At 44.0% G+C, this 22,233-nt stretch overlaps 1 protein-coding gene across 3 annotated transcripts in view; it reads right to left on the bottom strand.

The window, feature by feature from the left end:
* Positions 1–2,295: 2,295 nt before the first annotated feature.
* The window catches only part of alpha-Spec (alpha spectrin), a 79,202-nt gene continuing 59,264 nt past the window's right edge, over positions 2,296–22,233 (bottom strand). For all 3 annotated transcript variants that reach the window (XM_089581996.1, XM_089581994.1, XM_089581995.1), the window contains 18 exons: positions 21,662–21,765; positions 20,623–20,785; positions 18,433–18,702; positions 17,921–18,234; positions 17,065–17,293; positions 14,375–14,521; positions 13,419–13,677; positions 12,080–12,156; positions 11,336–11,472; positions 9,194–9,266; positions 8,791–9,087; positions 6,670–6,782; positions 6,557–6,574; positions 6,320–6,374; positions 6,058–6,254; positions 5,601–5,654; positions 3,351–3,645; positions 2,296–2,891 (listed from right to left, as the gene is read on the bottom strand). In XM_089581996.1, coding sequence (XP_089438122.1) covers positions 2,763–2,891; positions 3,351–3,645; positions 5,601–5,654; positions 6,058–6,254; positions 6,320–6,374; positions 6,557–6,574; positions 6,670–6,782; positions 8,791–9,087; positions 9,194–9,266; positions 11,336–11,472; positions 12,080–12,156; positions 13,419–13,677; positions 14,375–14,521; positions 17,065–17,293; positions 17,921–18,234; positions 18,433–18,702; positions 20,623–20,785; positions 21,662–21,765 — 2,931 coding nt within the window. In that variant the 3' untranslated portion in view covers positions 2,296–2,762. The remainder of the gene's footprint in view (positions 2,892–3,350; positions 3,646–5,600; positions 5,655–6,057; positions 6,255–6,319; positions 6,375–6,556; positions 6,575–6,669; positions 6,783–8,790; positions 9,088–9,193; positions 9,267–11,335; positions 11,473–12,079; positions 12,157–13,418; positions 13,678–14,374; positions 14,522–17,064; positions 17,294–17,920; positions 18,235–18,432; positions 18,703–20,622; positions 20,786–21,661; positions 21,766–22,233) is intronic.

Raw genomic sequence — 22,233 nt, forward strand, 5'->3', positions numbered from 1 at the left:
CTCTTCCCTGTTATCAAAGTATGCGTATACGGTATACTAGTGTATAGTAGTCCTAATGCCAGGCATGAAGTTTTGGTCTTGTGCCCGGCAGCCTGTTGGAAGGCGACAATATACCTCGCAGCTCTCAAAGCACGGAATACTTGCGAGACCAGCAAGCACGAACCGCCTGTGAGGAGTAAGCAGCTGATGAAACATGAAAAGGCTGCGCTTGCAGACCTGCTTTCTGATCGCCACACCACGAAGCAATGAGAGAGGCTAGCCTCAGCTGCAGGCACTGTGTTCTTTCCATGTGCTTGCTGACGCTCAGACTATTGCTTACACGCTCTCCTTGCGCAGGGGGGCAGCCGTGTGCCCACTGCGACTGAGCCGCCTCCGCACTGCTGTCTCTCGGTAGTTCGCGGAACTCCTTAGAGCTTGCAGTCACTTTCTGCATCCCTCGGCTGTTTTCATGCCTCGCCTTAGTAACACTTCAAGGCCATCCTTCTTCGATGAGAGTGCTTAAAGTCAGGGGGGGGGGGGGGGGGGAGGTCTCAGACCCCCCACCAATTTTGGCAAGGGATCTGAGATACCCCCCGTACTAGAATATATAGGAACTGCATGAATCCAAAGCAAGCAAGCAGATTTAGTGCGCTAGCACTAATACAGTCGAGCCCACTTACAACGGCCACAGTTATAACGAACGAGGGTGCAGCTACTGTCAGAATATATATTATTGCAATGGTCTGCGTTTCAGATATAACGAACAACCGCGGCCGCACAACTCTGTTAGAGCGAACGCAAAGGCGCCGTAAACTCGACCCCGCTGTCGAAAAATTTACCCTTACCGCCGGCGCGAGTGAACTAATTTGCACCGAACCGTCACCGTTGGCTTCAGCTGCTGCAGATGTGAAAGCAGTCACTGCAACCGACTCTTCGCATTCGCGCTGTTCGCAAGCATCGTACGCTCGCATGGCACCAACTCTGGGGGTCTACTTAGCGTCGACGAGTGTACCCAACTTCTGTAACGTGCCCTCGCCGGCTCTGATAGACAAAACTCCAGGTCCTCACAGGCTAGGCGTTTCCTCTCGATCGCAACGTTATACAGCGGCGTTGTGTAGCGCCCGTGCGAGCGTTCTGCGCCACATGCGCTATTTATTTGGCCGTTACATCACTGTCAGTGGTTGTGCGCATCGATGCACAGTACGCGTGACGACACTAGCACGCCCATGGTGGCCATCGCGTGCAACCCACGCCCCTCTTTGCAATACGGACAGCGGCCACGCATTCCAGAGGAAGGGCGTGCCAACAGCTATAACAGTGAAATTTAACGAGACAAACTCGGGCACGAGCGTGATGTCAGCCTTTCTTTCTCCTTCTCGTCGGGCATGCCGAAATTGGGCCCACCTGTCCGCCAGGGCTCAGCCCTAGCCGATGAAACCCACCAAATTCCATCTCTCGGTGACCACTTCCTCATTCATTTTAAGACTAAGATTCAAAATTTGCATTTGCACTGGACACTACTCAGTTCAATTTTTTCCCTCCACGTACGGAAGAGACTGGAAGGTCCGGAGGCTTCTTCCACACTCCGTCGTAAACCATACAAGAGGTATACTCATTTTGACAACAGGCGAAGACAACCGTATTACACCTAACACCAGCAGAATCTGACCCACTCTGTTCTATTTGACACTTGACAATGATTCAATCCACAGCAGCCAGATTTGGTCTGAAGGTGCAATATGGTGGACTCTCGTTAATACGAATTTGCATAATTAGGCCATTCCTGACGCTTTGGTCCCTTTCAAGTTCACAAAGAACACCATGAAAGATCATTGACAAAAGACCTAAATTCAGCATAAAAGTGCCCGGAACACTTCTACTGACCATGAAAAATAGAGTTGGTGCCATGAGCAAGGTTGTCCAGAAAGAATATGGCTTTAAGAACACTAGTGCCCAGGAACGAGACCGTTCCTGGCACTAGTTGCGCAGTATTTTATAAACGCAAACAGCATATTATAAATGAAATAACTGCTCATAACAAATCAGACTAACCTTCACACACCTCTTGAAAGACTTTTTATAACATTAACAGTTCTTTCCTCAAATGAGACATTAAGTTACACTAGCAGAACTGCCATGCATAGCTGCAGAGAAGGTCACCTACAGATTTTACTACTGCCACCAAGTTTACACAAGCCAGCAACTTAATTAAACTAACACATAGCTGAAGGAATTGCAGACTGTACTTCAACTTTATACTACTATGTGACAGAGGCAGCCACAGAGTCTTTTAAAAAAAGTAGAAAGACAATAATCTTCCAATAAAACATAGCTTGCTTTATTAAAGGCCTGTTACACATAAATACCAACAGATAATGCTACTTCTGATAGCTGCCAGAGCCACAAGCATGTCACCACTTTCCGAAATGCGGCATAAAAGTAAAAGCTTTAAAAAGGTAAAATAAAAGCAATGTCCCCACCTATGCAACTAAAAACAAATATATGCAGTCCACCTACTGCCTGAGGCTACACTAGTGAAAAAGCTGCTTTGAAAGGATACACAAAAAAATGACTCCAGGTGAACCCTGTCGAGAAATAAGAATGACACAACAGAACAAGAAATAAAAAGTACTGAATGAACTTTTTGTGGAACAGTCTTTAAAAAGGCAGTTGAGGCAGGTATTATTTTGTCTTCTGTACTCTAGGCCAGAGCTTGTTGCTAGCATAATCAGAAGCACAGCTCCATCTAAAGACAAACATGGGAAACACATAAAAGGCAGTGCTTAGTTCTGGAACAAAGTGCGGGTAAACTCGATATAGTCGTAGGCGCCAGAAATGGATCGTCCACTCTTTGGATCCACATAGGGCTTCATACGGGACACGCAGTAGTCTGCCATGTCCTTGGTAAGGTTCTGCAAATACAAAAGGAAAAAAAGAATAGCTCAGTGCACAGCACATGCGTCACTTACAACTTAGGAACACCACAAAAAGCATAATTTTGTTTTCCGTCCTTATCCAGAGTTAAAATTTATCCCTTTCACAAGCACATGATGTATTAACTAAATGTATAGAGTTACAGAAATTAGAGCAGAAAACGAGGACAGTCATTTTCTCATTCATTTAAAGAAAACAGCATTTTAAGAGCTTTGACACCAAACGGGAGCAGTTCAAGACAGCAAAAAAGAAACTAAGCCAAATGACAAGAAGACAACTAGCACTGTCTTGCTGTACTATAATCTATTATGAACAACAACAAGCTTTGCACACAGAGGCTATTAGATTAGACTGTTAGCAAGGGGACGTCTAACATTATCATGCGGAAAATGACTATGCTAACTGAAACAGTAAAAATGGTTCTCTCTAGAACTCACCGCATAGAGCTCGTCGGCAGTGACATACGGCCGCTCGCCGGAGGTGATGGCGCGGAAGGCATTCTCTATCTCCTCAGAGGACCGTACATTCTCAGTCTCACGCGAGATCATGAATGCCATGTACTCCTGGAGCGAGACTTGGCCATCCCTGTTGGGATCCACCTGATCCAGGATGGCCTCGAACTCTGGGTCCGGCTGACCCTCTTCCACCATAGGCAGGTCATAACCCAATGCCCGCAGACAGGACTTGAACTCCACGTGGTTCAGCCTGCCACTCTTGTCCTTGTCGAAGTGCCTGCACATATACAGTTCTGACTGAAATCCTCAACCTGACTGCAGCTACCCATCTTGGAGCATTTGGAGCATTACAGGAGCAAAAGAACACAGCAGAGCATTCAGATATCTTACATGCGCAGCAGAAGCACGGACAGTACAATAGCAGCCTAGCATTCAAGCTGTTTATCACAAGATGAAAAGTGTTTTATAATGAAAGGCCTTCCTTTGTCAAGTGCAATAACCCTCTCTTGAAACACCACCAAGACGATATGGAATTACAACAAAAAAAAATGCTGCAGTCATGCTGCACAGCTTAAGTCTGCGCTTCTTTTGACACTTGAGATCATGCTACAGAATTCATTACCAAGCCGTCTGTTTAAGCCTGATTTCAGTGGAACCATGAAACCTTTGAAATGCGTGTCACACAAGTACAGTGCATCTCCAAGGGTTTCCCTCTCTCCTCAGCTCCAGAGCTGGAAGCAACAGGAGCACGCCCAAGGTAGCAGCAGTAAAGCACAGGCTGACCATGCATAATTTTTCCCCCTTTTTTCATAAGCAAGTTTGTAAAGAGGACATGCCCTTCTAATCTTTTACACAAGAAAAACAGCTAATGCGCATTTTATTTTCAGTGGCGGTACATAGGTCACCTAGGCACAACATACAGTATACAATGCTCGACTAAGAACTGCACTAGCGTAAGGGCCACTTCCCCAATTTTTAACGGCTTTCCCTATCACTTTATATCCCTCATCCCTTTCCCACAGAGCACAGTACCAAGCGGGTACCTCCTCTTGGTACCCTGCTTGCCTCACACCAACTTACAACCCAAAAAATGAAAGAAAAAAATCAAACAGTAAGGAATATTCAAAATTCCACAAGAGCGCTTTCCCACATAACAATGTTGCCCAAGACAACATGGCTAACCATGTGCTTACAGCTGAACCAAAGGAAGAAAGAGTAGTTTTTCATTTGATTCTTTCATAATACGCTTCTTAACCCCTGCCACAGAGCAAATTTAATGTCATTCCCACCGAATGACATTTGTTCAAAATGACATTAGTTTGCTCCCACAAGAGAAGATATGTCATTCGATGAAAACGACACCAGAGACTAGGTGAGAATATACGCAGAAAATAAATTACAAAAGCGTCATAAGCATTTTAATATTTCTGTGTCTGTATAATTGTGTGGTCGTTCATCTATATACATAAAAATGCTAAACAGCATTGGAAAAAATAAAACTCTCTCACTAGGAGCCTTGTGTGGTTGACAACATGAAGGCGCCCTGCCCGCTCGTTTCGGACCAAATACTGCATCGCCGTTGCATTTTTCGACGCGATAGCTTGCTCTGAACGGTTGTATTCACTTTTATTTTTCGCATTCTCATCCCTTCGTAATTATATAGGTGAGAAATATTCACTGTATGAGGTAAATTTAAGAAACTATGTATGGAGTACACTGTCACCATCGCCATCATTTGCAAATAGCATTAGTTTTGGAGGTGTAGCAGCGTGCAGAAAAAAATGACATTAAGTCGAACAAATACAGTTCAACAAGGGTGACATTAAATTTGTCGTGTGGCAGGGGTATTTGAAAGCTTATATTGCTTTCCTGTCGTTCATGTGATAGCAATGGACAGACCTGATGGTGACTGCTATTACCATTGTTTAGAAGCACTGAAGAAGGGTCACCTTCACATAATGGCTGCACTCTCAAAATCAGGAAAGAAAAACTGTGGTGTTCAGATGAACGTGCATGGTAAGCGATGAAGGACAGCAAGCGATTGAAATGGAGAAGCAAGGCATGGGGATTCCTTTAAGGGTCCTTTAAGGGCTGTACCATGCAAAATCCAGGCAACCCAAATGTGACAGTGCGTGATGTCAGCAAAATGTGACAGTGCGTGATGTCAGCAAAATTGAGCATGGATGTGAGAGGGCACAACAGGAGTATGAAAAAAAATACATTGCTACTTACTTGAACATCATACTGAACTCCTTGAGGGCATCTTCTGTGACACCACTCTGGTTTCTAAATGTACGAAAAAAAAAGCGCAACAATATTTACATGAGCAAGGTTTCTGTACTTCCTGAAAAAACTCTTGCCGCATTCCATAAACTGGAATGAGCCAGCAGGTGAGCCCTCACATTATAACAGCAGCATCAACTATACAAAGCTCAGTGAGATAGTGCAACTAAAGATTACTACAGAGACAGTACTAATCTCCTGATCACACAATATACCTAGCTACTTAGCCTCATTCACTTTCTTTTGAAGCCATCAGACTTGCACCATTCTCTACAAAAGTGCTTAACTGCCATATGCTTGCACAAGGAAATAACAAAACTCAACAAGTCCGATTGCTCTTTCACATTAGAAGCTATGCACCATACATTTACAAGTGAAGTGCCCTACAAATGCAGCGAGACTGCACCTTGCTTGGATTTGCTGCTCCAGGTTGTGCTGCATGCGCATTCCCAACTGGTCCAGCTGGTCCCACTGTTGAGCTAGGCCAACGGTGCCATGCTCTGTGTATCTGTTGTCAAGAATCAGCTGCTCCTCTAGCAGTGCTCCCAGGTCCTCAATGCGCTTTAGGTCGCCACGTTTGCCCCGAACCTCAGCTGCCTTGCGCTGGAAGGAAGCACAAGGCACCACTCAGCACTTTTCCACTCGGGGTCTCTAATCCAACCACTTACCTTTGTGGCTTCAAGTTGTGCTTCCAGGGACCCGGACCCCTCCATCATTGAGGATCTGCAAGGAAAAGCAAGGAATGGTTTTTCAGTTTCAGAACTATCAGTGGGAGTTGTTGCATGACCCCATGCAACCATGAACCCAGGGACGACTGGCTAGCCCCACAGCCAAAAGCCTTCCACTTCAACTATGCAGACTTACAAAAATAAAAGGGAACAAAGTGATGTTTCTACAAAACTTACCCATCCAGCAGCCACATCCTGCGTACCAGGAGAACATGGAAGAGAAAGCACACAATCTGTAACTTGTGCTCTAAAATGCAGTTCTTCACTATGGCACTCTTTCTGGCACTCACCGTGTGTCTGTCAGCCACTGGTGTAATGCATTAGCATGCTTAGCAAACTCTCTGCGGAGGTGGTCATTGTCTTCCTGGCGCTGTGCCTCCTTACCAAGCTCCAGGTCGCGCTCCTGCACAGAGCATGGAAAAAGGAACAATGTATATGAGGGTGTTAACCACAGGTGGTCATTAATCCAGTTCCAGCAGAATCCAGATCATACGAATCTCACGGGGTCACGAGAAATAGTCGTATCATCCAAAACGAACACAATTCGTAGGCATAATTCATGCAAATGTGTTTTCGGCTGACGGGGTTACTTGCAGCCGAAGACTGCCGCTGACTCATGACGTCGGCGCTGTACTGGTTGCGCGCCGCCGCTCGCCACACACTGTGCGCGCTGCGCGACTGGCGATTGCAACGTCGGCGATGTATGGCCAACATGTACTTTATGCTCACAGGTGCGATGGAAGCTTGCGCGTTTGTACCATCCGCACTGGGGCAGGGGTTGTTTGTAACATTCGAATTTCTGCACACTGCACACAATGCACTCTGGCCACAGCATTTAACGAATTCGTATCATCCCAAATTCATATCAAACAGGATCGTATCATCAAGACTATTGTATTGATCCTTTCCAGCAGACTGCACAGCACCTAGCGCCTGCACAGCACCTAGCGCCTGCACAGCACCTGCACAGTTAAAGTCCTCAAACCTCACAATTTACAACAGTTTATACTATCCCGAAAAGACACGTGGGCTGCGAGATGAGGGACACTGCAATAGAGGGCTCCAGATCGATTTAGACCACCTAGGGTTCTTTAATGTGCGCTGGCATCGCACGGCACACTGGCACCTTGTGTGTTTCACCTCCATTGAAACACTGCTGCCACAGCCAGTACTGAGCTCAGGTCCTCTGGCTAAGTACAAGCAGGGCATTTAAGAACAGCTAGAATAACACAAGCAATCCAAGTTGAATAACTGGTGCAAATGAAAAGTGAACGACAGGGATGAAACAAAGAATGGATACCCCAAGTGGTCAGTGCTTGCGATGTTCATTCTTGTCTTTTTCCCTGCTTTGTCCTGCTGAATCATCATAAACTAAAAACAAGCCTGTCTCAACAAGTTGTCTAACTGAGCATACAGAAAGCAACAGTGTGGGTTAGCACCAAACTTCACGATTAGAATATATACCATTATAGGCCATATATATAGGCCATTACCAGGCTAGACAGTGATCAAAGTCAGACAGACAGGGTTTCACCATTCAATTCAAAAACAATTTTCCCACTTGCAGTTTATGTTCAATGCACAGATTGCATTTAAGGGGGCATGTGACATTCAACACAAACTTTCTTATTTTGGATGGATTTTGATTATTTTTTTTCATGGTTAATAATGCTTTCAAACTTAAGTGCACAATTTTTCAGCATTATACCTGGAGAAAAAATTTTTTATACAAATTCTTTCTCTTCGACGCCTTGCAGAAAGTCTACAGTCTCGATAAAATATGGTGGAAACTGGTTCAACATACACAGAATTTCTGAATGAATGCTACACGTCATGACACTTAAGATTTTTTTTGCCCCAACAAAAATGTTTCTTTTCATTTTTTACAAAGCAGTTGATATACAAATCTAAATTGTAAACAAGATGCCGCACTAAAAATCTACAATCGATCAAAATGAAAAACTTCTTGCCAATACATCCTACCAGTGACAAAACAAGCCGGGTTAAAGAAGAAAAAAGTTGCAAAGAAGTCTGCTCCACAAGGCGAGCATCTAGTTAGCAGAAAACCGGCATGGAGAAAAACTTATCTTTCAAGCACTTCTTTAGAGCCACTGATGTTTCCTAAGAGATTTTATTGTTTCCTGGTGGATTTCAGCAACGAACTTCAGGGCAGCATAGAAAACGATGCATACAAGCGGATAGAATTATGTAAAAATTTTTTTTCCACCATTTTTTCACGATCTGAAAGCGTCATCCACCTTAGGTAAGCTGATCAATTGACGGCTTTCAAAACGGATTGTGAAAGACTGGAGGCGACTGGTAAATTATTGCGCATGCCATCCCAAGCTATGTGGAAATAACATTCTACCCATCACTCAGAAGCATAATGAAAACAAGGGCTAAAACTGCACCTTGATGATCTTCTGGAGGTTGCGCCATGTGTCCTCCAAAGCTTCCATGGTAAACCAGGTGTATGGGTTCGGGCCCACATTGAAGCTCTTTATTTGTCGATCGAGGGCAGCAAGGGCTTCAAAGTCCGCCTGTGCTGAGCCCAATGAGTTCTGGAACTGGGCGTGGGCCTCTCGCAAAGCACGAATCTCTTCCACCGAGTTGCACCGCACAGGGTCAGTCAAGTCTTCTTCAGCATTCTCAAACCAGCTATTGAATGCCGATGCCTTCTTGGCAAACGTGAGGAACAGGTCTTCAATCTGAGTATAGTGTAAAAAATTCAGCATGCAGCAGCAAACTCGGAAAGAGTTCACAACACTCTAACAGGCATATAAAGCAGGAAAGCCCAAAATACAGCCAACTAACCTGCTTGAACTGCTCTAGCATATGTAGAAGGCGAAGCTTCCGGGCATTAGACGCTGCCAGCAGATTATTCCACCTGAAAAATGTATGGTGTACAGTCATTCCAAGAATAGATTTTTTTTCATGAAAAAGGAAAACATGACGTGCACATACAAATCTGTTAAAGTAGTAGCAAAGATGAACACCGCTCGGTGTATATATATAAAAAGAAGCGTATGCTAGAACCCACTTTAAAGAACGAATTCAGCAATTGGTGGCTGGAATGAGGAACTGCTGAGTTAGCCCAGGTACAGCCACCCACAGACTTAACACGAATGACTGAGGGCGTGGCCTGGACGGCCGTCAGCGCCACGAAGCAATAGTCATTCGTGCGAGACAATGCTCTCGGTATGTTTGCGGTGGCTGACGATAGCTGGTGTGCAGCTCTCTTTTACTGCTTTTCCGCTTGTGCCTGATCGCCGCGTGGACAGCGCGCTCGTCACGGGGGCGTTTCAGCGCTTTTTGCTCACTGATTCGGCCTCCACGGCCCCGGCAACGCTCTTTGCAGTTTTCTTATTGCGGCAGCTAGGAACTGCCCGCTAAGCTGCCGCGGTTTACACCTTCTATCGTCAGACACCGCAACATTCTGAGAGCATTATCTCGAACCCGATGACTATCGCTTCATGGCGCTGATGGCAGTCCACGCCACGCATTCCGTCATTCGTGTTAAGTCTGTGGGCAGCTGTACAATCATGCTTTTCTTTAAACTGACCATCCGAGTCACTGGCGATGACTACCAGATGTGATCAAAGAAGAATTTTTTTAGGGGTGGGGGGTTAAAAAATAATAATAAAGAATAAAATATTGTAGCATGTTTTTGTATACTCTGTTTGTAAAGCAGATGTTATGACCAGTTGACATGCGCTTTGGAGAATTTAAGATCAATGATGTTGATGACAAAAGCTTTATGGCAGGCAAATGAAGCAATTACAAGCATGATTCTTGTACATTTGTAATCTCAAAAGTAAGCAAAACTTAGCAACTACCATTCTGCTTACATTTATAACGAGCAAGATACAAAAGTTCAGCAGTCACCATCACTTGAATTTTAATTTGCTGATTTAACGAATGTTTGATAAGAACTGCTACAACCTGCTGGATATGTGAAAAAAAAACTTCATATGTCCTAGTGTTTCTTACAAGTGAGTTCCACTTCATTACAAATGACATGTCAGCACTGCACACACAATAGTATTCACCAATGCATCATCTCCACAAGTGAAGCAGTGACAGTTAACCATTTACAGCGAAACCTTGCAATGGCGAACAGGTAAAAAATCAGATATAGCCAAAATTCATAACAGAAAACTTCCCCAAAACCTCATGCTGGAGAAGCAAAATTTAGTGAGCGAACGAACGGCAACTGGGAGGGACCTTTTCCGAAGTTTCAGTGCAGTTTTGAAGCTGCTCGCGGTGGCTGGGAAGGCCGCAAAAAACAAAGCGCCGAACGCCAGTTGGGTTGGCTTCCCGGCACAGCATCGCAGTATGCGATGGCGACAGGGCAAACGCCAGCTAGGGTGGCTTCCCCGCATTACAGCAATGTCGCGTGAAAAATGGTATTTTAGAACTAACGATTTCGCCGTTTTCATCTCCTCCGCTCCATGACAGTAGACACGGTGCAGAACAGAAAAAAGCAATCCAAGCTGAGCCTGCTCGGATGGTAGGCAGCAGGCTTTGCCTCATACACCAGTCTGGTGGTGCTACAGGAAAGCTACAACAATCTATCATGTCGCTGGGTCTGGGGCACCATCAATGGGTGAGAGAGGTGCGAACAGGTGCAGACTATCTGGCTACCAGCTGTTCACGCCGCTATATCTTCTGTGGCACTGCTGGCAAATGAGAGAGGGGGTTGATGTGAATGCGTTTGCTAGGCCATTTCATCTAAATTTTTCATATTGGTTTCCATTCTGCACAGTCTTCAATTTTTCATGCGAAAACCGGATGAAACAAAAAACTGCATGTAACGAATGACTGCGGACTTTCCCTGATTTCGTTGTATCCAGGTTTAACTGTATAAAAAAGGAAATAACATCTTGACCAAAAAGAACTATGCAAAAGCAGAAGAGCATTACCCAACCAGCAAAATTCCAACTGCACAAGGCTTACCGTGTGAGAACATCGTCATGACGCCTCATAATGGCTGCTGTCTGATCGTGGTTAGCAGCAACAAGTTGGTCCTTCAGTTGAGTTATGCTCTGAATGCCTTCTTGCTCAAAAGCTCCAAGGCCAGCATCAAAGGTTTCCTGGGCAAACATTGGAAAGCAATATTCATCAGTACAAAACACAGTGCACAGAATTTACCACTCTAAAATTAATGCAACAGAGTCAAGACTTTTTTTTTTTTTTACGCTGAAATAAAAAGAAATCAACTTGGCCACAAATAAACAAAAATGACACTCGTGCACGGAATGACATTTATCAAGGTGCCATATGCAAGGGTAACACTAAAATCACAAAGCAAAAATTCATCACAAATAACTACCATGACAGCATGGGTTCTTCCCAATGAGCATACAAGTGCTCTGTGCTAGTTCACAAGCCCATTAATTCCCGCAACTGGGCAATCCAAGCCAATGTGCCATCACAGCACAAATTTTTTTTTCCATTTTAAAACTGACAACTAAGCCTCGTTACCAGACATTTTTCATCTTCCTGTGGAAAGCTTTAAGTGAAGAAGAATCCAACATACCTAAACGTGTCCTCTGTTAGAGTGAAAGTATGAGAGTTCTTTTTGTCAGAACACTATGCCTAAAGGCATGCACTGACAAATGCCTTTTCTGCAATAGCGGACTGCTAACTACATATGCACCCATTTTTAATAGATTCAATCCCAACACCCCATTCCAATACCTGTTTTGTCAGCAAAGTCTGGACAGATGACAGATCTCTGCCAAAATCCTCTGAGCGTACATGAGCTTCTTTGTCAGCTGCAAAAAAAAAAAAAAAATGATGTTGCAAATCTGTCGCAAAAAAGCAAAATTGTGACACCAACAAGAAAATTCAGTCTTAAAAGATATCTGGTCTATAGCAAAAGTTAGTGCTACATTTCATAACGAACTCTGAGGAAATACTATAAAAGTAAACGGTAGCATGTGCAAATCACGGAAGAGAGAATTGTGAAATGATCTGACCAAAAATGTTGAGTACAGTCGAACCTTGTTATAGCAAGCAAACAGATAATCAGAAAGTTTAATATAGCCAAAATTCATTAAATAAAATTTTGCCAAAGATCACACCCAAGAACAGAGCAATTTAGTAAAGTGACCAACTCAGGGGACCCTTACTAGCACGCAGGGAGAGACCTTTACCAATATTTATGCGCTGTTTTGATGGTGGTGGTGGCAATTCCAAAAGCAGTAGTAGAATATACAATGCGAAATGCCAAATAGGTTGGCTTCTCTGCGCTGCATGCCAGTATGCAATAGCAGTGAACCAAATGCCATTTAAGTGGCTTCCCCACATTGCGGCAAGGTTATGTGAAAAATGGGTATACCAGACTGACAGACGTGGGTAGAACCACTGCTCTGCTACCTCTGCTACAATTAATTTGCAGGACAACTGCATCACAGGATATGGCAAGGCTAGAACTATCCACGCTGCTGCTTCCATGGTGCCGTCAGCATGTGCAAGATGAGACTAACGATGTCGCAAGCATTTGCCACACCACCACCCGCCATTTGTGTAGTCCGGCAAAGGCTGCCGCTCGCCATCGGGGCAGGCAAGGCTTAGTGCTGGAGAGATTGATTACATCTGTTTTAGAATATATAAAGTGAAAATTGCATGTGAAGAGTTCAATTTAGCCAATCAACTTTTACACCCATGTTCAATATATCAAGGTTCGACTGTACACTCTTTGTCAAAAGTTTAGAGCTTGGGGGGCTAGCTTCCAAGCCACACACTGTGGCTCATAATACATATCCAGCGTTCCAAATCACCTGAAGGTAAGATTTTTGGTCCTGCGCCCTCCGATGGGTAAGAATCTCCCGAATGCTACAGAAGCCCCACAACATGGCTTAGAAGGAAACCCCCTGGACTCTGAGCTTCTGGCAAAGGCTCTACCTTCTGAGCATTCTGTTGCCCGTGCACCCAAAACACAATACAGGTTCAGTCAGCTGCCCTTCGGAAACTTTCGTTTGAGAGCTGATGTCCATGAAACAAGCAGTGGGGAAACAAGAAGCAGGCAGCTCACCAATCCAGCTCTCAACCACATCGGCTTTCCACATGAACTGGAGGTAGGCAGAGTTGTCCTGGAGCTTGGCCCGGCGGCGAGCAGCACTTGCTTCCAAAGCATCCAACCGCTGCACCAGTTGGTCCAGTCGTTGTTGAATGCTCTCCTTGTGGTGATTTCCCTCCTGCACCAGGCCTTGGCCGGCAGCCACCGTGTCTCCACATCGTTCCCTATGCACGGCAAAGTCTGCCTCAAATGCCTCGTGCTTCTTCAGCAAGCCCTGCAGAAAGCATCGAAATAGAAGGCCATCATGCAGCTACTGTATGTTCACCACATGACAGTATTTGCAGCATTTTCATGATGGCTCCGCTGCAGAAGCCTGTATACTCGAAGTTGTGCAAGAAGTGTAGCACAATAACACACATTGCCACTGTCTGTGAAACACACCTTGGTGTCTTGATGAACTTGATGGTCACCCTGGATGTTCAATGATTAATGCAAGAGTAAAATAATGTAACTGCCTTTCATGGCAACACTACTACTTCAGTACCCCGCACTACTTCAGTGCTTTGAGGAGAAGCCTAAAATCCAATTCATCGATTAAGTCACCATTTTAAACGCTAGTGCAAAAACACTTGCAATCATTTACCTATATTCTCTATAGATTTGAATCCTAGAATATCGCGGAATTCTTAAAGAGTGCTGCAGTTGCCCTTTAAGCTCTGAAAAATTCCCAGGCAAGTACTGACGAAGCATGGTTTAGCTCCACGACTGCAGTGCCAGTTGTCCTGAGCATGCAATTGGACAGTGATGCTGGCTCTGGAAGCCAAAGATATACATTACTTTGTTCCATATGTTCTAAAAATTGGACTATAACGATCAACAAGCCAGCTATCACTGCCCACCGCATTTGCAAAAAGTCACTTTTCCTAATGTCACACAAGAGCAGTGTGAAACATGAGAAATCAGTCACCAACCTGTACAGCAGCCATGGTGTCACCACAGTCTTCGACAGAAAGCAGCTGTTGCTTCTCAGTAATCCAGGCCTCTTCCTCTTCTACCTTGGCAAGGAACTGCTGGTACACCAGAGACTCATCCAGCTTGTGGCCACGGTCACCTGCCATCTAAGTGTACAGAAGGCCGAAAGAAGAGAGTGCCAATTCAGAGGTCCACGAGAGACTTATTAAAGTTGAAGTAATAAAGTAAAAGCTCATTAATTTGAACAGCATGGGGATGCTTAAAAGGTTAAAATTAAACAAAATCCACACTGGTGGAAGCGATGAAAATAGTTACATCCAGACGTAGGATAACAGGGAGCACTTATGGTCACAGGTTTGCTTCATGAACAGAAACTCGTCCCAGTCTTTCTCTTTTAAGCATTGCACTGCTATTACTCCACCCAAGTGTTTCAACGAGCAAAGAGTCTTCTTGGAGAATTCAGCATTTGCAATACCTAACAATATGATAGCAGTACTTTTCCTCCTCCTCCTCCTCCTCCATGTAATTGTCTTTAGATACAAGCTCCTCACTGAGCAATAGTGTGATGTTGCCTTCAACTTATAACTCCGCTCTGAAGGGACGAAGAAACAAATGCTATGATGACAGTGTCACTCTATGAAATATCCTGGATTTTTTAAGCCTTTATTCTGGTGACAGGTGCAGCTTCTAAACCTGGCTGCTCATGCCGAAGCTTTTGTTCCTTCATGGTCAATGTTTTCAACTTTGTAGGAGCCCTTGACTGTTTTCACATTATGTAGGTCTACAGTGTGCTCTTCGGAATGTAGTTCTTTGCAACTGTTCTTACTCCCCTAACTTTCACTGGCCTGCTGCATAGAAGCCGACTTTCCTAGAGTGCTCTATTGAGGTACTTCCTCCGGGATGACATCAAGGCACGCGCACAGGATAGGACATCTCAAAGCAACAGAGATCCAATGACACAGCCAAAAGGCAAACAGTTGGGCCAAGTACAGAACAAAGCTGATAAACTCACATGTACTTTGTGTTCTGCCATCCCGACTGACCAGACTGGCGAGCGACAAACTGAATCAACCAAACTTCCAAAGCTGACAGTTTTGGATTTTGGTGCAATGTATGCTCCAAAATTACTATCTGAGGTTAGCTTTCATACTATCCATCTCTCAGCTATCCATCTCTCATCTTTATCAGCTCAACTGCTATTGCTAACAGAAGAAAGGGGTCCTTTACTTCAGCTCATGGGTGCACTACCAGACCCAGATTCAAATGCAAACACTCTTGTATCATTCAAAAGTGTAGTGCAATGATGATGTGCAATGGGCTGATGAATGTAGTATACCTACATTTTGCAGTAACCCTTTAAATGGAAACATTAATCATACTGGTTGCTCAATACATATAACAAGGTGAAAAGTGGTGTTCTACCCATAGGCAGTGTTTGCATTTGGTTCTCGTCTGATGGTATATATATACATGGTGAACATTGAAGTTTTGTGGAATTCATTGAGCAGCAAGCATTTATGGAAACTTTTAGAATTTATGCACTGCACAAGAAAAAGCAACACTGAAGCAGTTTCCACCAATCAGATACATCCTTAACCCTACACAAAACTGTTATAGTATTCCTCAATTAAGTTTCTTCGTGCACCACTGCTAATTTAAACAAAATGTGAAACCTACAGCATTTAGGCCACTCTAATGGCCACACCAACTAATGAAAAAATAAAATAGAGTAGAATCAAAGTCTAAGCCAGGGCTATTTATGAATGGTCCAGGTCTATCAAAAGAAAGCTTTTTGCGTGTGTGCATGTGTGTAATGTTCAACAGCCTAGCAAGGGAACAGCAGTTCGCAATTGGTAGCGAGGTGCTGGAAGTAGTAAGAGAATATGTCTACTTAGACCGCAGATCCGGATCATGAGAGGGAAATAACTAGAAGAATAAGAATGGGGTGGAGCGCATATGGCAGGTTCTCTCAGAACATAAATGGTAGCTTACCAATATCCCTGAAGAGAAAAGTACGTATACAACACCTGTATCCTACCGGTACTCACCTATGGGGCAGAAACGTGGAGGCTAACAAAGAGGGTTCAGCTTAAGTTAAGAACAACGCAGCGAGCTATGGAAAGGAAAATGATAGGTGTAACGTTAAGAGATCGGAAGAGGGCGGAGTGGGTGAGGGAACAAACGCGGGTTAATGACATCCTAGTTGAAATCAAGAGGAAGAAGTGGGCTTGGGCAGGGCATGTAATGCGAAGGCAAGATAACCGCTGGTCCTTAAGGGTAACGGAGTGGATTCCAAGAGAAAGCAAACGTAGCAGGGGGCGGAAGAAAGTTAGGTGGGCGGATGAGATTAAGAAGTTTGCGGGGATTCAGTGGCGGCAACTGACAAAGGACAGGGTTAATTGGAGAGACATGGGAGAGGCCTTTGCCCTGAAGTGGGTGTAGTCAGGCTGATGATGATGATGTGTGTGTGTGTGTGTGTGCGCGCGCGCACCCAATGGGAATTAATGCAATGGTCCAGAGCAAGCTGACTTTGATCTCTTCTGTCATACGTATTACAGTTGTGGTAGTTCATTTGCCACAAAATTATTTGTTGACAGTTAGAGTGGATGCAACTGCAGATGATACTAACTGACAAACATAGTAAACCTGCTGCCTCAAATAAAGAAGAGATCAAATGTGTATGCCCCACCTGCTTCAATTCTCGCCAGGAGAGCTCCAGGGTTTGCAATCGCTGCTCAATTTCTGGCACGCCCAAGTTAGACTCAGCCATGAGTTTGTGACCAGCTTCCTGGACGGCCTGAATAGCAGGCTCATGGGCACCCAGCTCAGACTCCAAACGCTTATGCTTTTTTCGCAGGTTCTGCACACCAGTCAGGTCTCGGCCGTAATCATCCGATCCCACCAACAGCTTCTTTTCCCTGAAAGTGGGCAAAAAAATATTGTGCACATGAGGACACTTGTTCCTGCACAGAGGATGACGCTAATATTTCAAGCATTCATGAAATAACAAAATACGCTGAACAACAACTTTTTTGCTGAAACAGGCATAGCTTCAAACAGCTGATTAACTACACATTTTTTTTTTCATCAGATGCTTACTAATAAAGTAAGAAAAAAAGGCATGCATTGGTTACATTAAGGTGGCATGAGGGTGTAATGACCCTGTGGCCAAAACCAGTGTGTCAACAACATTCAAGCAGCAAAATTCAGTATCTTACTTCCAGTGCAGCCGACACTTATGCATGTGCCTTCTAAAAAGCTGGTTATGTCACTTGTACATGTTCAGAAATAAGGATAGCTTGGAATATAAATGCCGCATCCCAATATTAATGCATGGCTCGTATGCAGCCACATACATGACACATTGTTAACCATACCAAAATCTTACTACAAATCTTTAGGCATGTGCGAATAGTGCTTTTATAGTGCACCATAGGTTATAGCGCACCACATTATCCAAACAATCTTGCAATTTTTAAACATTTCTCCAATCAAAACTTGAAGCTTTCTGACCAAAAATAAGAATGCAGGCACAAAAGACGTACTTGATCCAGGACTCTTCATCTGCGATGTCGCGGAAGAACTGGTGCAGGGTGTTGGCCTCATGCAACTGCGAACGGCGGTAGGCAGCTAAGGTGCGCAACCGCTCGTAACGCTCATTTATAGAAGACCGTTTCTCCTGAATGGGGCCTGAGTGAAACTGGCCCGAGTCAACCAGGGAGTCCGCGAGCGCATTCAAGTCCTTGACCCTGTCTTCGTGGGCTAGGATGTCAGCCTCAACCAGCTGGTGTTTCTTGGTAAGGTTCTGTACCGATGCCAGGTCCTTGCCGCTGTCCTCACTCTTGAGTAATGACTCGACCTGCATCAAAACCAGATGCCACTGAGCACATGTACTGAAATATACTTGTCCTCAAACTATGCACTACCCACAATCCACATAATTCTGCCAACAAGCAAACAGTGGCTGACATTACGGTGAAACTCAGTGCCAAATGAGTAATGCAATAGGGATGCCTTCGCATATCTCTGCCTCCTTATGACCGTGTCAATCATTTACCTCTCCAAGCCAGAAGTCGATGTCTTTGACAGCGGCATTGAATGTTCTCTGCTTGTTGGCCTCCTTGAGCTTCATGCTCTTCTCCGATGACTTCGTGGTCAGATGCTCCCACTGGTCGGCAATAGAACCAAGACGAGCTTGTACTGCATCTTCTGACCCGGCACACTTCCGCTTGTCAATGAGGTTTTGGCCCATGGCAAGAACTGCCTGGATCCGGTCAGCATTGGCAGCCAGCTCTGCTTCAAAGGCTTGGTGCTTCTTGTGCTTGCTCTGCATTATAAAGAGCAAAAAGAACATCATACAATGCCTAGGAAAGAAATAATTTTGTACACTTTTGCGAACAGTTGCCAAAATCCACTATCGCATAAACTGCCAAGGAGGCCAGGGCACGAGTAGGTGTGAGCGCGGCGCCCAGATCTGTACCTGCCAGATCTCTGGCGCCCGCGCTACATGTGCCGCACCCGGCACACCGGACATCTGGCTTCCAAGACTTCCAGTTGACTGCCTTTCTTACTCGCGTTATACACGGATGAAAACTTTTCTTCCATTTTTGCTATCCCCAAATTAAGCCTCGTATTATATGCGGGCCTGTATTATAGAAGGGTTTTTATGGTACTCGGCTTTCCCCACGAAGGAGCATCATAGGTGCACTGTAAAATCAGAAAACTGCTTTGAAAAACTTTTGTTTTTGTTTTGTTTGAAGGAGCATCATAGGTGCACTGTAAAATCAGAAAACTGCTTTGAAAAACTTCTGTTTACATGTATTCTTATGGGGCATAACCTCAGCTTTTACCCCCAGCTGGCAACATCAGTGCTACCGCAGCCTGCTTAGGTAACAGATTGGTGTTGGTCTGTAGCCAAAAGTTGGTCCTGCAAGAAGTTCACGCAGTTGTAGAAAATAAACTCAGAACATCCAAAATCAGCCTCAACTCACAGCAGCGCAATAGAAAATACAATGCCTGGATATCCAAAGTTATGATGCAGTCTGTTATTAACAAGTGAAAACTAATTGCAAAAAGCAAGAATGAATCCTTTACTGAAATGTTTTTACTACACCACCAAAAGTGTAGCATATTTATGAAGTGTTTACAAGCCTCCAAAAATGTGTACAGCTGAAAGAACTGTGCTACCCATTTAGAAAACATTGCACTGGCTCAACTTTCACCTTTACATCACCTTCATCCCCATCCCTTCTCTGTGCCCTCAATATGCACATATTGTAAGCAAGTGAATAAAGCAGTTCATCATCACACTTGTTTATGACATTTAGTTGCAAGACTCCTGAGCAAACTAAACATGCCATCTATATGTTGTTTATGGCCAGCTTACTGGCAAGCTGATTTCCCCTAGTGGAATTTAGAGCGATTTATTCCAAAACATCATTAGTGAATGAAATCGTGAAGAAATGAATGCATGGAAAATGTAAAATTTAGGAAATGCCTAAACTAGTTGGTAAGAGCAGTGCCTCCCGACCTCAGACACTATACAAAGATACTGCATGATGGCTTGCAAAATGTCTTGTATGTTTGAATGACTGAATTAAGGTGATAATACTAATGATAAGACAATCCTGCTCACTAGTATTCATGTTATAAAAAAAGAAAGCAAAAAAAAAGAGCAACACGCTGAGGCAGCATATGAGTATCGAGTGGTAGCAATATCGAACGAATATTGAGTCATTAACCATCTTTGTTATATCTGGTAAAAATTTGTTATATCTGGATAGATTATCTACATTTTTGATGGCAACATATACAGCGCAAGAAGACAAATCGTTTGACACCCCTTCTAATGTCCTATGTAAATTAGTTAGGCCGGCCGTAATGGACGTTTTAAGTTTCAAGAAGTCGCAGTTTGGGGAACCAAAGGTTGTCGACGCAAATCCCTATGATATGCTACGCTTTGGTTCGACTAGTAATCTTATGCTCCATCGCGTGCTGAATCGTTTGATACCACTCCAAACATTCTACTCCAATTAGGTGGTCCACAGTCTGTGTACCAATGGTACCAACCACTGGTCCCACTTGAATGGCCTTGTGTCTCATGCTAACGAGACCTTCAGTATTGCGAGTATTAGAGCTAACGCTCTAAAATGGTGCATAACATGCCTCGGAAAGTGCAGTGCTAAGAAGATGAGCAAATGCCATGCTGAAGCAAAAAAGACTTCATCGGGATAGTGTAAAAGCATACCTGAATGTTAGCTGGGTCCTTGTAAGATTCGTCCATCGCCATTTGCAACTTTTCTGCAATCCAGTTTTCAATTTCATCCGCATCTCTGCTAAACTGCTGCAGGGTCTGAGACTCTCCAAGTCTAGATCGCTTCTCAATAAGGGCTTCCTTGAGGTGCTTCCATCTGCCAAAAAGGGGAGCATTTGAGATTCGTTTTCTTAGTCTAATGAGGTTTTCTAACCACAGGACTTGGTATTTTATGCCTGATGCTGTTTGCTAAGTGGTAAAAGCACACAGCACACATAGCAGATGCAGCTACATTTCATCCACCCACAAATGTGCGGCCAGCACGATGCCAATGTTAATCCCTGGCCACACAAAATACTTCAGGCATAAAATTAGTCCAAAATTATGCAGCCTTTGTTTATTTGCCCTCCATATTTTAGTCATGGCTTGATCGGATTTAAATCTGCCACAACGTCTGATTTGTTCCTGGTCACATTAACTGCTCATGAGATTAAGTTAAGAACCCTTTATTTGCACACAATTGCCAAACCATTTAAAGATTGGTGCAGCATGCAGTTCAGCCTTCTCACAAAAAGCATCAATACAACAAATTAGCGGATGCAGAAAATAACCAAGTTAGGCTGGCTGGTCATGCTTGATGTCAATGGATGTTACATTTCCAAAGCAAAAATAAATGCTCCAGATCTGATACTGCATTGGTTAGAAATTTCTTTGGTTGCATACATTTTTTGCGGTTTTAAGCCACGAAAAGAAGGCTACTGGGTCTTGCATTCCAGAAATATGAAAAGAACTGGTACCTAATTAAAATTAACACGTCAGAGTTACTACTGAATGCCTGAATGCAATAAAACTGCACAAATATGCTTGGGCATGCTTTGGCCTGGAAAATTTTTCCTTCGAAAAATTTTTTACACACACCCAAGATATTTCAGCGCTTAATAAAGTAGTACATTGCTAGCTTACTTTTTCTGTTCTCGTTTTCCAAGTAAATCATGCAGGCTGACAGATATCAGTTGTGAACATGAGTACGCACCTGTTCAGCACTTGCTCTTTCTTGTCCTTGATGTCATTGCCGGCATAATGGTCGGAACTCACCAGCTTATCAGCAAGAGCAGCCAGAGCAGCTATCTTCTCCTCCTGCAATATGTTCAAAACGTATCCTTTTGAAGTTTGCATACATGCACACAGACATGTGCAAAAAAAATTAACTGACGTTAAGCCGAGCAGTCGAGTTCACCTATACACAATCTTGAACAATATACCTGTCATGGCCAAAAAGTAGGACACAGTGTGCACGCACAGGCCACATGCACGTACAAAAACAGCAGTGGTCAACACAAAATCTATGGCTGACTGGGAACCTCAAGTTAAACAAACGCAAAGAATGAAAATTCTAAATTCTGGCTGCAAAAGCACCATGAAGTGAACCAGCCCCAATGATCATTTTGTTTGAAAATTATCACAAGTACTGACATTAGAACAGCTGATTGTATAATTCGTCACACTAAACTTTTCACCTCGGCTCTTTCCCTTTTCTTTGCCAAAGGTGTCAGACCTTCCAGAAAGCTTGTGCATGGCCACAATCTTCATGCACAGATATGAATA

The sequence above is a fragment of the Amblyomma mixtum genome, chromosome 3 (genome assembly GCF_055824585.1).
Source record: "Amblyomma mixtum isolate Tamu chromosome 3, ASM5582458v1, whole genome shotgun sequence".
NCBI lineage: Eukaryota > Metazoa > Arthropoda > Arachnida > Ixodida > Ixodidae > Amblyomma > Amblyomma mixtum.